A 14,866-nucleotide genomic window follows, 5' to 3' on the forward strand; every position below is an offset into this window, starting at 1 on the left:
GATGAGTCACCATAAGAGGGTTGTTGGTGGTGACACAATTGGTAGGGATTAACATCTTATTTATGATAAACAAACATTCTAGTGTAGCACTGCAATATGGAATTGATAAAGACTTCTTGAACGAGTATTCAGGTGCATTCTAGATCTTACATAAATTGTTTATCATACTTCACTTTTATGGTGATCGTCAATTTTACTTGTGGAAATGAACTCTCTATTTATGGCACAGGTTGCATACATTTTAACCTTCTCCACACTCCTTAATGGTGGAGTCTTTGTGCACATACCTTCTTTTATATATTCAATTGCTACTTTATTTTTTAATTTAGTTTTAGAATTGGCATGACATTTGTGCTTACCTATATATGTTTTATCTAGTAATTCTAAAGTGATTTAATTGCTTTATTCAGTCCTCTGGCAATATATTTTATCTAGTAATTCTAAAGTGATTTAGTTCCTTATTCAGCCATCTGGCAATGCAAGTTTAAAGTATTGGATTTATTTTTTTAATCAATAGGCTAGTAGGATATCTCTTATATACCCTTCCCTATCCTTTGATTTTTATGTATTTCTCTTAAATAGATAAGAAAAAAAAATGATTGGCTTATGGACTTGGTAAGATACTTGTACCAGTTATTTAGGAAGCACAAAGATATAGATGGATGTGAGGTTATGTCCTAGTTTTGTGTCATACTTGATGGAGAAAACAAAGGTCTTAATAAAGGGAATATGTTGAAACTGATGGATATAAGAATTTGTTTGGTTTAATGAAATAGAGGTTTACGCGTTTTCAAGAAATAGAATGTAAGCGTTAGATTGTACATTTTTTCATGTTCACAAAAAAATGTCTATTGTTGGTAAAGTATCTTATAAGCTACATTTCTTGTAGACAGTAAAGAGTTGGAGCATTTTCAAGCTCTTGCTGAAGCTCAATATCGAAAGGTGATAACAAATGTCTGAATTGTTCATTTTAGCTTAATTTATTAGGTATGTTGGTCTTAACTAATACATCCAAATACAGTTTATGGTAATTGTTTGTGCAAACACTAGAATATGCCCCTCGAGGTAATTATGGTAATTCCATCCTTGAGATGCCTTTATGATACGTAACATTGCCAATCTTGTACCTTTCGTAAAGGTAATAACATAATTGCTACCATTTTTTTCTTTCCTAATTAACTAATGGGAGCTTTAAACACATGTTACTTCCTATTTTTCTCTCATCATTTTTCTTTTATGTTTTCTTATGTTGCACAAAATGGACTATCAAAATGTATCAAAATTAGAGATGGCAAATAACTCGTTCCCGTGGGTATTGTCCAAACTCGTCCTCAGTTTAACAGGGAATCCCCGCATTGACTGGGTATGGGTTTGGGTATGGGGAATCCTCGACTTTTTTAATTGGGTATGGGGATGGGTATGGGGATGTATATATCCCCGCCATAATACTTGTCCCCGCCATATCTCCATCCCCATTTAAATTATTAAAATCTTCGTAATTAATTAAGTAACTATATATATATATATATATATATACTTTATATTTTTTATTTCTTCTAATTATTTGGTTTGTATGAAACTCATTCGTATCCAATACACTTTTCATCTTATCATAAATCTTTATGTAATTATGTTAAAATGATGTATGTAATTAAAATTTTTGGTTTAGTTATGCCTTTGGCCCCCATTTTGGAGTCAAAATCTCAAAATGGTACCCAAATTTTTAAAAGTCTCAAGTTGGTCCCTTTTTTTGTTAAAACATCTCACGTTTTCCCTTTCCGTTAAGTCAAGGTTGACGCCGTTAGAGGGAGTGCCACGTGTCAGTTCCTCGATTTTTTAAATTTTTTATTATTTCTTTTGAATTTTTTTTTTAAAAATCAAAAAATTGCCACTTGTCAAACTGTCATCATGCCACGTGGCAGTGACAGAGTGATGTGGCAGTGACAATGACATGTGTCAGTATTACGCCAGGTGTCATTTCCTTAGTCTCAATTTGGTCCCTTTATTTTAATTTGTCTCAATTTAGTCCCAATTTTTGTAAAAATTAGCAATTTTGTCGCTCTCCAACTTGAAATCAAATTTAATTTTTATATAAATGTACACAAATATTTCCATCAATTGATGGTTTTGTTTTTAGAGAAATTTATTAAATGAAGATTATGTAAGTGTGACCTAAGTTTAATTTGTATAAGAAATTTATACTACTTTTAACCAAATTTTTAAAGCATGGATTTACATTGAACTTTATTTAAAATGGTTTAAAAGTTGTTAATAGAAAATAATGTTAATAGAAAAAAAAATCATAAATTAACTAGTTCATGTAACAATAAAACACATAAATTTGAAATTTGAAAACAATTTGAAGTAAAGTTGAATGTGAAACATAATTTTAAATAAACTTAGCTATGTTAAAAATATATAATAAAAATATTAATTTGAATAAAAATATCAAATTTAATAAAAATATTTGTATAACATTTATATAAAATTAATTTTTGTTTCAATTTGAAGAGGGACAAAATTGCTAATTTTTGAGAAAATTGGGACTAAATTGAGACAAATTAAAATAAAGGGACCAAATTGAGACTAAGTAAATGACACCTGGCATAATACTGACATGTGTCACTGTCACTGCCACGTCACTCTGTCACTACCATGTGGCACAATGACAGCTTGACACGTGGCAATTTTTTTTATTATTTTAAAAATATTCAAAAAAAAATAAAAAATAAAAAAAATTCAAAAAAATAATAATAAAAAATTCAAAAAATCGAGGAACTGACACGTGACACTCCCTCTAACGGCGTCAACCTTGACTTAACGGAAAGGGCAAACGTGAGACGTTTTAACAAAAAATGGGACCAACTTGAGACTTTTAAAAATTTGGGTACCATTTTGAGATTTTGACTCCAAAATGGGGACCAAAGGCATAATTAAACCAAAATTTTTTGTCTCACATTTGAATATTTATATTATTTTTTAATATTTTTATTTATTGTATATTTTCCTTTCACATGAGAATGTTTAATACTCTCAATTTAAGTGTTTAATAGCATAAACCTTTCATTTACAAGGTAATATAAAAAAAATCTTTACTTATTATTAATAATTTTTGTTTCATTTAAACAATTTTTTTTGTTTCGCTAAAACAATTTTTTTTATTTATTGACCATTGAGTATATATGTTGATATTTGAAAGAAAAAAAAGTAGATCTCTAAGGTATTTTTCATCTTATCATATCCTTAATTATACATTTATTTTCCTTTGTGCGATTTCTTTCAGTAGACTCTCAAATTGTTTCTAAGACACACATTTGTTATTTTTTAATACTTGTATTGTTGTTTATTTTAATCATGTAGAATACTCTTTTGATATATTTATCTAATTATTTTTTATTTTCTAACTCATTATCAATCATACTGTAATATTTTCACTATAATTGTATAAATAACTTTTATTTACTACAATATAAAAATTTAATGTAATTGCCATGAATATTTTTTTATCACCATCCAACATATATTAGAGTTCAAAAGATCTTTTGCGGCATTTTGATCAAGTGATGTATTATAACTTTTAGGTTAAATTATTCCTTTGGTCCCTATTTTCGTAGTAAAATATCAATTTGATCCCTATTTTGGGAAATTCGATGCAATCAAGTTCTTTCCGTTAGTGGTGTAGTAACTGTGTCAGTTTCTGAATTTTTTGAATTTTTTATTAATTTTTTTTGAATTTTTTTTTATTTTTTTAAATTTTTTTAATAAAATTAAAAATTTGCCACGTGTCAAGCTGACATCGTGCCACATGGCAGTGATAGTAGTGTCACGTGTCACAATTATGCCAGGTGTCATTTCCCTATTCTCAATTTGGTCCCGGTATTTTAATTTTTGTTTTAGTTTATTCCCAATTTTTGTAAAAATGGTGTAATTTTGTTCCTCTCCAAATTTAAACCAAATTAAATTTGTATATAAATGTGCACAAATATTCCTATCAAAATTGATATTTCAAGTTAATACTTTTAACAAGATTAAGTTTATTTTAATTTATATTTTTACATTAAACTTTATTTAAAATTATTTTAAAGCTTTTAATAGAAAATAATGTTAATAACAAAAAAATCATAAATTATATTGATATTTTATTACATCATACTTTAATATTGTTTTTTATTTGAATTTATATTTTAAATAATTGCATATTTTAAAATGTGTAAAATTCAATAATTTCTATACAAATGTTTTAGCTGGTGTAGAAAGAATAATTATATAAATTTAAGAAAAATTAACTAGTTTATGTAACAATAAAAAATAAATAAATTTAAAATTTGAAAACAATTTTAAGTAAAATTGAATGTGAAACAAATTTTAATAAACTTAGTTTTGTTGAAAATATGTAATAAAAATATCAATTTGAATAAAAAAATCAAATTTAATAAAAATATTTGTATAACATTTATATAAAAGTTAATTTTTGTTTCAATTTGGAAGAGACAAAATTGCACAATTTTTACAAAAATTGAGACTAAATTGAGACAAAAATTAAAATATAGGGACCAAATTGAGAATGAGAAAATTACATCTAGCATAATTGTAACACGTGGCACTGTCACAGCCACGTGGCACTGTCACAGCCACGTGGCACTGTCACGACCACGTGGCATGATGTCAGCTTGACACGTGGTAAATTTTTAATTTTTAAAAAAATTTTAAAAAAATAATAAAAAAATTATAAAAATAATAAAATATTCAAATATTCAAAAAATCTAGAAACTGACACATGGCACCCCATTTAACACGTTACTACACCACTAACGGAAAGGACTTGATTGCATCAAATTTTCCAAAATAAGGACCAAATTATGATAAAAAAATATTGAGGGACCAAATTGATATTTTGCTACGAAAATTAGGACCAAAGGAATAATTTAACCTAACTTTTATTAGTGTATAAAAAAAATATTGATTAGAATTTAAGAAATTGAAGTAAACAGACATTTAAAATATATTTTAATTTGAATATTTGTTTTTCTTTTATATTTTTAAATTTTATCAACTAGGTTTCATTAATGTTTGCAAATTTAATAAATATTTTTGTTCTAATGAAATTTTATTTGGTATTCTAATCTAAAATGTAAATAATTATAATTTATTTAAAAGTAATTGATATTGAAGAAACAATCATCGTCCTAAATATTTATTATGTTTCTTTTACCGTAATTTTGTATTTTTTTATAAAAAAATAATTAAAATTAACATTGAAGTAGTAAAACAATGGGTATGGGTATGGGCACTAAATTATACCCATTACCCGGTGGGGATGAGGATGAGACAAAAATTTGATACCCGTTGAATTTGGATATGGGGATGGGGATGAATTTTTTTATAGGGATGAGTATGGGATAACGAAACCCGTCCCCGCCCCGCCCATTGCCATTCCTAATCAAAATATAACACTGCATTTTAGTTTGCGGTAACCACTCTTTAGGTATGTATTTATTTATAATAATATTATCTTTGTAATAATTAATATTAATATTATTATTATTATTATTATTATTATTTATTATTATTACTAACTATAATATACGAAAATCAATACTTAAATTAATAGTAAAATTATTAGTTATTACATTTATATTTTATTATTATTAAAATTATTAACATAATTAGTAGTAGTAAAATTATTGATATTATTAATATTATTATTATTAACAATATTAGTGTATAATATATTAATATTATTATTATTAAATTTATTAATATTATTAATAGTAAAATTGTTAATATTATTATTAAAGTTATTAGTAAAACTAATATATAATATATTAATATTATTATGGTTAATGTTATTATGTACTTTTATGGATTATTGTTAGAATTAATAGAAAGATGAGTAAAATTTACTGATATTATTATTGTTATTATTAAATTTATTAATATTATTAAAAGTTGTAAAATTATTATTATTAATATTAATATTATTATTATATTTTCCATTATTGTTATTATTAATTTCATAAAATTATTAGTATTAAAATTATTATATATATTATTATTGTTAGTATTATTTGTAATATTAATGTATAATATATTAATTAGATAATAATAATAATTATTAATTATAATATATGAAAATTAATATCTAGATTAATAGTGAAATTATTATTGTTACTATAAGTATTATTATTATTATATGTATTATTAATTTTATTAGTATTATTACTAGTATATATTACAATTATATAATGTATATTATTATTGTTAGTAGTAATACTAATATATAATATATTAGTTTTATTATGTTGTTATTATTATGTTTTTTAGTGATTAATGTTAAAATTATTAGTAAAATTTATTAGTATTATTATTATTATTATTAAATTCATTAATATCATTAGTAGTTATAAAATTATTATTAGTAGTAAAATTTAATATTATAATTATTAAATTTAGTAATATCATTAATCGTTGTAAAATTATTATTAGTAAAATTTAATATAATTATTATATATCATTATTATTAATATTATAAAATAAGTAGCTAGAAAAATTATTATTAGTTTTATTATAATTATTGTTATTATTAAATTTATTAGTATTATTAGTAGTAGTAAAATTATTAGTGATGATTGTAATATTAATTAATATATAATATATTAACATTATTATTATATATTATTATTATTATTATTATTAGAAAATAAGTAATAAAAAATAATTACTATTATTATGATTGTTATTCATTTATTTATGTATTATTATTATTATTAACTATAATATCCAAAACTCAATATTTAAATTAATAGCGAAACTATTGGTATTATTATTGTATTTTATTGTTATTAAAATTATCATTGTTATATTATTATATTAGTATAATTATCATTATTATATTATTATATTAGTATTACAACCGTTAGAATTATTATTGTAGTATTTATATATATATATATATATATATTACTTTTATTTATTATAGGAGATTATATTTTAATCACTTACATTTTAATTTATTTTGTTATTGTCTTTACATTTCAGGAATCATTGAATTGAAAAAAGTAGTTATTAAAACTAGTAAAATTATAAACTAAAAAGTAATTTTTTTATTATGAATAATCTTTTAAATTTAAAAAATAATAATTAGTATTAGTATTGATATTGATATTAATATAATGATAATTCCGAGAAATATTTCTTAAGAGTAGGGGAAGGAAAGTTCCTAGAATTCATGATAACCCAACGAGTAATAGAGGCCAACCCAAATAAATTTGAAGCAATATTCAACATGGGGAGCCCGACCAACCTTAATGAGGTGGAAAGACTAGTTTCATTGGCTTGTTTTCAACCATGTCTGGCTCAGAAGGAAAAGCCTCTCTTTAGGCTCTTGAAGGGATCCCAATCTTACAATTGGAATGAGGAGTGTGAAACCATGTTTCAACAACTCACAAAAGAGGTCGTAACTCTACCTATCTTTAGTAGTCCTCAACCCAATTCTCAACCTCAATAGTCTTAAATTTTTGCGATTGAACATAAGACTTGTACCTACCCAGCCCAATAGATGATGCTAAGTAATGGGGCCTAATAAGGCCCAATTAGCCTCATCTCTAAAAAGACTACAAAATATTTTAAGATACATCTATTGGGAAAAATACTCCTTATTAATGGTAATTATGACAAATCTCGGTAGTTTGATTATGTCTTGATATTCCTTATTACCAAATATTTTAAAGGCTTAAATACCTTTTTGGTCCTCATTTTCGTAGTGTTTGTTGCGGATGGTCCTCATTTTGACAGAATGTTTAAAATGGTCCTCATTTTTACCAAATGTTTAAAATGGTCCTCATTTTCGCAATTCGTATTTTATTTGGTCATTTTCCGTAACGCCATTTAAATCATTAACGGACCATTATACAAGTGGCACAGTTTGTATTAGGGTGTGTTACATGTACTGTACAGGTGTGATAATTATATATTTGGGGATAAATAAGTGAGCTAGGGTTTTGGTAAGGAATGTTTGGGCAGATAGTGAGTTTTGACAATCTTGTTCCTCCATTCCCAATTGGTGTTGCTGCAATCTTCTTCTTCCTGCAATCCCATTATATAAGATTTGACAATTAAGGAAACTACTTGATGTTCATTCTTGTAGCATGGGGAGTCAAGCAACACCATTACCAACATCAGAAGAACCATCTTAGCAGTTTATGATGAAATTACAAATTAGGAGGAGACCATGATAGCAGCTACAAACGTCTTAGTTATTTTTTGGAATTTCTGATGTAGAATTCATTATTGATGTACTGCATTTTGACTTTCCTTAAACTTCGTTCAATTTCAGGCATGTCTGGATCATTAGGCCTGTCTGGGTCATTGGGCCCGTTCGGGTCGTCGGTCCCGTCCGGATCGTCGGGTTCGTCCCGCTCGTCGGGCTCGTTTGGATCATTGGGCCCGTCTGGGTGTCGGGCCTGTCCGGGTAGTCGGACTCGTCTGGGTCGTCGGGCTCATCCGGGTCGTCGGGTCGTCGGGCTCGTCCTGGTTGTCGGGTCCATCTGGGTCGTCGGACCCGTACGTGTCTTCGGGCCCGTTCGGGTTGTCGGGCCCGTCTGGGTCGTAGGGCCCGTTTGGGTCGTATGGCCCGTTTAGGTCTTCGGGCCCATCCGTGTCGTCGGGCCTGTTCATATCGTTAGTCTCGTCAGGGTTGTTGGGCATGTCCTGGTTGTCGGGCCTGTCCCGGTTGTCGGGCTCATCTAGATTGTATGGCCTGTCTTGGGCGTTAGGCCCATCTGACTTGTTGGCCCCATCTGGCTCGTCGGGCCCATCTGGGTTGTCGGGCATGTTTGTGTCATCGGTCCCATCTGGGTCGTCAGGCCCGTTTGGGTTGTAGGACCCGTCCGGGTCGTCGGGTCCATAGGGGTCGTCGGGCCCGTTCGGGCTTGTTTGGGTCATAGGGCCTGTTAGGTTCGTCGGTCCTGTCCGGGTCATTGGGCCCGTCCAGGTCATCGAGCCTGTCCGGGTCGTCGGGCCCTTCCATGTCGTTGGGCCCGTCCGTGTTGTCGGGTTTGTCCTATATTCGGGCCCGTCTTGGTCGTCGGGCCCGTTCAGGTTGTTGGGCCTGTTTGGATCATCAGGCCCGTTCGAGTCGTCTTTCTTGTCGAGGTCGTCGGGCAGGTCCGAGTCGTTAGACCTATTCGGGTCGTCGTGCTTGTCCGGTTCGTTGGGCCTGTCCCACAGATATTAATATATTTTAAAAAATAATATATTTTTCGTGTGGAAGATGAAAGCCCATGGGTTGGCCTTGGCCCACAGGGTTTTTGTAGGGTTTTTGGCCCTCTAGGCTTCTTTGTTGGGGGCTTTTTTTCAATGTGGGCTTTTTTGGCCCTAGCCCACATGGGCCAGGGCCAAACCCCGTGGGCTAGGCCAAATTGACACCTCTACTTGTGTCTCAACCCTTGGAAACATCTCATCAAGGTCTGTCAAAGCCATCCAAATCTTGCCACTTGTCCGAAGGCTCACCTCAAGATCTAGTAAGAACAAGACTAAAAAATAGAACAACTTGCATTTTCAAGAGTAGAAAATTAATATAAGAAGAAAATTATCACTTGAATTTAATAAAAGTGGTTAAATATGTTTTTGGTCCCTTAACTCTAGTAAAAATCAGAATTAGTCCCTTATGAATTCATATTTTTGCCCTCATTTAAAAATGGTTAAATATTTTTGTCATATAGCTTACGAATAAAGTACAACATGTAAACTACATAATCTTCACTTCATTTTCAGATTTAACACAACAGTAGCTTGACTATCAAATGAATATTCATCAATCTTCATCAACCTCATGTAATCTCATGCACTTGCTTTATGTTTCATCAAATTCATACACCAATGTCACTTGTGTTAACATTAAGATTGTATGGGCGAAAGCCAGAGTTAATGTCAGGCCCAAACTCCACCATAGAAGGGGGTCATTTAGCTAAACATCGGATAATGAACGGTGTAGGGGTAGAATTCCATGTCATATATATATATATATATATATATATATATATATATATATATATATATATATATATATATATATATATATATATATATATATATATATATATATATATATATATATATAGATAGATAGGTTTAAGAAATAACTTCCACAATGTCCTATTTTCACGCCTCCTAGGGATTCACCGCATTAAGCAGGACAATTTCCACTCAAAGGGACCATGTACTCACGTGCTGAAGTGGGAAAATGTGGGAAACTGGACTGATGGCAAGGAACATGTATTTAAGGACATCAAACACACAAAAGTAGACATATTTGACAAATTAATTAGACAGGAGAAACACTAAATGTTCTTTACCTAAATTTACTCAAAGGTTTAGGCAGAATACTAACGCCATTTTCTTAGAATCCATAAAAAGGTTGTTTTTTTCCTTCACCTCTCATCTTTTTTCCTACACCCCATCAAAGCCATAAATCTTAGATTATTCTTCATTAAAATTATAATAAAATGATTTGAGTGGGAGGAGGGTGGTGAAGATAAAGGTGAAGGGTGAAGGAAGAAAGTGTGGATTAAGAAGTCACATACATATACATATGATTCTAAACATGACAACTTATCAAGTACTCACCGAAATTGCCTTGCTTTATTTGAAGTATTGTGTAGGTTGGGAACTAAAAGCTTTATTTTTCGGAACACAATAAATAATTCTGAATTATTCTTTTTCTTTTTCTGGAGAGCAAAAATTCTCTTTTTTTACTAAAAACATTTTTCAGAAAGATTTTAATGAGGTGGGAGAAAAATTTTGATGGGTGCAGGAAGTAATTGCTTTATCTTCATCTTCTATATCACAATATTATATTTTGGAAAAAACTAAAAATAAATGAAAGTACATTAGTAGAATTTGTTGGTGTAAATAACACATGTTGGATAAATATCTAGTTTGTATAACATTTGTATTAGTTTACCCTCACAACTTGGTTCGTAAAGTCCAACAATCATTTTTATATTTTAACGTATTTTATCTTCAGGCAATTACTTCTTGGAGCATATCTTGCACTATCATCTTCAGAATTTATCTTTTGGAACACAATAAATAATTTTGAATTTTGTTTTCTGGATAGTAAAGATTCTTTCCTTCTGTGGAAAACATTTTAAGGAAACATTTTGATAAGGTGGGGGAAGAAGTTTGATGGGGTGCAGAAAATTCCCTTATCTTCATCTTCTATATGACTATATTACATTTTGCCACCCATGGTTTATTCCTCCATCCAATGGAATGTTAAAAAGGTTTAAGATGCTTTAGATTGTGAATGATTATGAAATTTAAAATGTATTTTTAGATATGAAAATATGTTCTAGATTTTATAATTTATAAGTCAATTTCGAATTATAAAATGTAGAATGTTAGATTATGAAAATATAAAAGAACAATAAACCTACAATGAATTAAGCAGTTCCCAATACCCAAAGGATTTAATGCGGAAGCATATTTGGATTGGCAATTGGGAATAGTAGATGAGATTTGGTATTTGGTCTTCCAACAATAGAGCACCTGAAGTTTTTTTCTTGAATTTCTCTTCTAATGGGTTGAAAGAGAAAGGAACATACATTTTTGTGCATGTCCTCATATAAGAACCATAACCCCTTGATGTAACCTTTATTATTTACTTTTTTTAAAAGTCAATATCCCTAATTTGACCCCTTAAACAAATTAGAATATTACGAATATCTATAAAATTATTATTTTTACGACATTTATATACTCTTAGTCATAGATATAATTAATTAGATTACTTTAACAAATTGATTAATAAAATATAATGGTTCTAACATATTTAATTATTTATCATATACATAGATTTCCATATTATGTAATCTAGTAATCATTTTTAGTTTACATAATTCAAAATATATTATAAATTGCATAAAATAAAAATGTAATCTAAATTACATAACTTAAATTGTATTTCCAAATTCTGCAATCTGAAAAAGTATTGAGAATTTACATCTTAATGTATTTTTAAATTATTCAATTTGAAAATATATTTTTGATCTAGAACGCATTTTTGAATTATTTAGTTATATAATTCAAAACACATTTTAAATTATATAATCTAGAAAACATTGTCAAATTCAAAAATATATAATGCATTGTACAATCTATAATTAGTAATATATTTTTAAATTGTAGAATCTATTGCATAATATAAATATATTTCTAAATTATATAATCTAAATATTTTGAGGATAATTCAGACTTTTCAATAGACATGTAAAAGGATGGTAAGGAGGTGCTAAAAGAAATACCCACCCCTCTGTTCTTATTGAACCTTTTTGTTTGATTTTTCATATCGCTTCTCATCTATTTGACAAAAACTAGTATTTAATAATGCATATAATACAATAGAAAAGACCCATTTGTATAGACTTGCTATTTTTATTTATATAAAAAAGGAGACAAGAAAAAAGAAGAAATAAAAAAGGAGCGAAAACAGCATGTTCCAAAAATAACCTATGAGTGTACTTTTATGAACTCTAAATGTTTGTTTATATGAATTATTTTTTGTTATATCTCTCCTTTTAAATAATTCTTTAAATGTTTTTACAAATTTAAGTCCTAAAAATATCTCTTCACTTGGTGGTGTAAAAAGCAATTACATTAGGACAACAGTTAGAAGTATTCACCATTACATAAAGCATCACATGATTAAGGGAAGTTTCCTTGAGGTGCTGGTCCAGATATGGGACTAGGTTCGGATGTAGGTCCGGATGTGGGTCCGGATATAGGTCCAAATCCAGATCTAGGAACAGATGCCTGCATTAGACCAATAGTAAGCTTCTTCAATATGAATTTTCCCTAACTATTAATATCTCTCTTCCATCCGATCATTATTTCCATCATTAACAAGATAAATGAACTAAAAGATGTTTACTTTTATACTGCAAACATGTTAAAAATGTATTAAAATTATGCTAAAAAAATGTCATTTTTGTACATAACACTGTACTTCATACGCATTGAATGAAAAGTTGTGATTTTTGTAAAAGTGAAAAAAAAATGTACCTCTTCGGCAATGAAAACACCAACATCGTAAACGGGAGTAAGATCAGGATAAAACAAGCCATAATTACGCTCAGAAACTGTGGGCTTCAGATTCTCATTGAACAGAGAGAAGATGAAAGTCTCGAAAGTTCGACCAGGCATAAGAGGGGTCCCTTTGCCAGAGTTAATGTGCTTGATGAGATTCCCATTATACGACGCCGCATTCTCAAAACTCACACCCTCTTCGTGCGGCTCACCAATAGAGGGCCAACCCGTTTCGGCCACCACCAGTTCCACGTCACCATACCCCAATTTCTTCATCGCAGAGAAAATCGCGTCCATTTGCGTGTCAAACATGTTCGTATAGTGCAACCACGTGGCCTCATCTCGAATTCCGTTGTTTGGTTTAAAGAGCGCGTAGTTCACGGTCTCAGGTTCGGTTGGGGTGATGCCAGCGAACGGATATGGGTTCACCATGAAGGGGGACTTGGTTCGTCGATGGAAATCCAGCATAGGCGCAATGATGGCTTTGTCATGGCCACGACGAAACACAGTGGCACTAGGAGTATCTGATGAGTCCAAGATCCCGAGTGAGTGAGGAGTGGAGACTTGGATAGTTGTTTGGTTGGCGAGGGAGAGAGCCTCGTGGAGGGATTTCATAGCTGGAAGAATGTTGGTGATTAGTGTTTTGTTGTTGCTTTCCACAACCTCGTTCCCGACACAAATACGCGTCACAACGGTTTTCGGGAGGAAGGGTAAGATATTTTGGGAAAGCCAAGCCTGCGCGCCAGGAAGTGATGAGAGAGAGGTGATGGCATCATTCGGCACCGTGACAGTTACAGAGATTCCAGTGCCTGCAAAGCCACGGAGGATGTCGGGGTTGGCATCGAAGATTTTGATGCGATCGATGGTGGTTTTAGATTTGAGGAAGGTGGCCACCATTGAGGGTGGTGGGAGGTTGTCTGCCATCGTGCCATAGTTGACACCAATTTTAGTGTTGGATGCATAAAGTTGTTGGAAAAGGGTGCACGCTAAGAGAAGCAGAAGGGAGTGACATGAAGATAGTTGAGTTTCAGCCATGAAAGGGAGAGTTTGTGGGAACAATGTGTGTGCACGCGTTGTTTCAGTCGATTAATTGTGGAATTGTAACATTTGATGGGTCCCATTTCTAGGTTTCAATATAACATCATTCCAAGATTTAGCTTTCACAACATTTAATGGGATTTTGTATATGAAATGTTATTTTACTAAGCTTAGTCCTAATGGGACTTTTTTTTAATGCTATCTTATATACAAGAATTTGTTATTTTCTTTCTAATTTTAAAGAACTTTTATATTTTAATTACACACCATGCTTGGATTTGAAATTTGTAGTAGATATATTTTGAATTGAGAAATTCAATTATCTTTTTAAAAAAATAATAATTTTTAAATAACTTTTAGTGAAATGAATTTTAAAAGAATTTTAAACTTTATGAATTTTGAAAATTGTCTCCTTATTTAAAATTTTATAATTTTAAACTCCCCTCAAAATATAAAATTGAAATATTATATATTTTTTTGTCTCAAATTATTATTTTTTTCATATTTTTTCTTGATTTGATTGTAGTGGACAAAGTTACTGGAAATTATATTTTGACACAATTTTATTTGACAAATTTTAATAAACAATCATTTTTAGTAAAAAAAATATTAAAATTGTATTACTTAATTTTTATAAATTTTATAAAAAATAAAAATCACTCTATTTAAATAATTTTGTCAACAAATATTTGTAAAAAAAATGTTTTTCTAAACTTATCGGTTGACCGTGTTGAATACTGTC

General features: G+C 29.8%; 1 protein-coding gene across 1 annotated transcript; it reads right to left on the reverse strand.

Moving 5' to 3' along the window:
• Positions 1-12,705: 12,705 nt before the first annotated feature.
• LOC114175264 (glucan endo-1,3-beta-glucosidase-like) lies at positions 12,706-14,121 on the reverse strand. The gene is made up of 2 exons (XM_028060046.1): positions 13,063-14,121; positions 12,706-12,813 (listed from the first exon to the last, which is right to left on the reverse strand). The coding sequence occupies exons 1-2, from the start codon at positions 14,119-14,121 to the stop codon at positions 12,706-12,708; spliced, it is 1,167 nt and encodes a 388-aa protein (XP_027915847.1).
• Positions 14,122-14,866: the final 745 nt, after the last annotated feature.

This window comes from Vigna unguiculata, chromosome 3, assembly GCF_004118075.2.
Source record: "Vigna unguiculata cultivar IT97K-499-35 chromosome 3, ASM411807v1, whole genome shotgun sequence".
Taxonomy (NCBI): domain Eukaryota; kingdom Viridiplantae; phylum Streptophyta; class Magnoliopsida; order Fabales; family Fabaceae; genus Vigna; species Vigna unguiculata.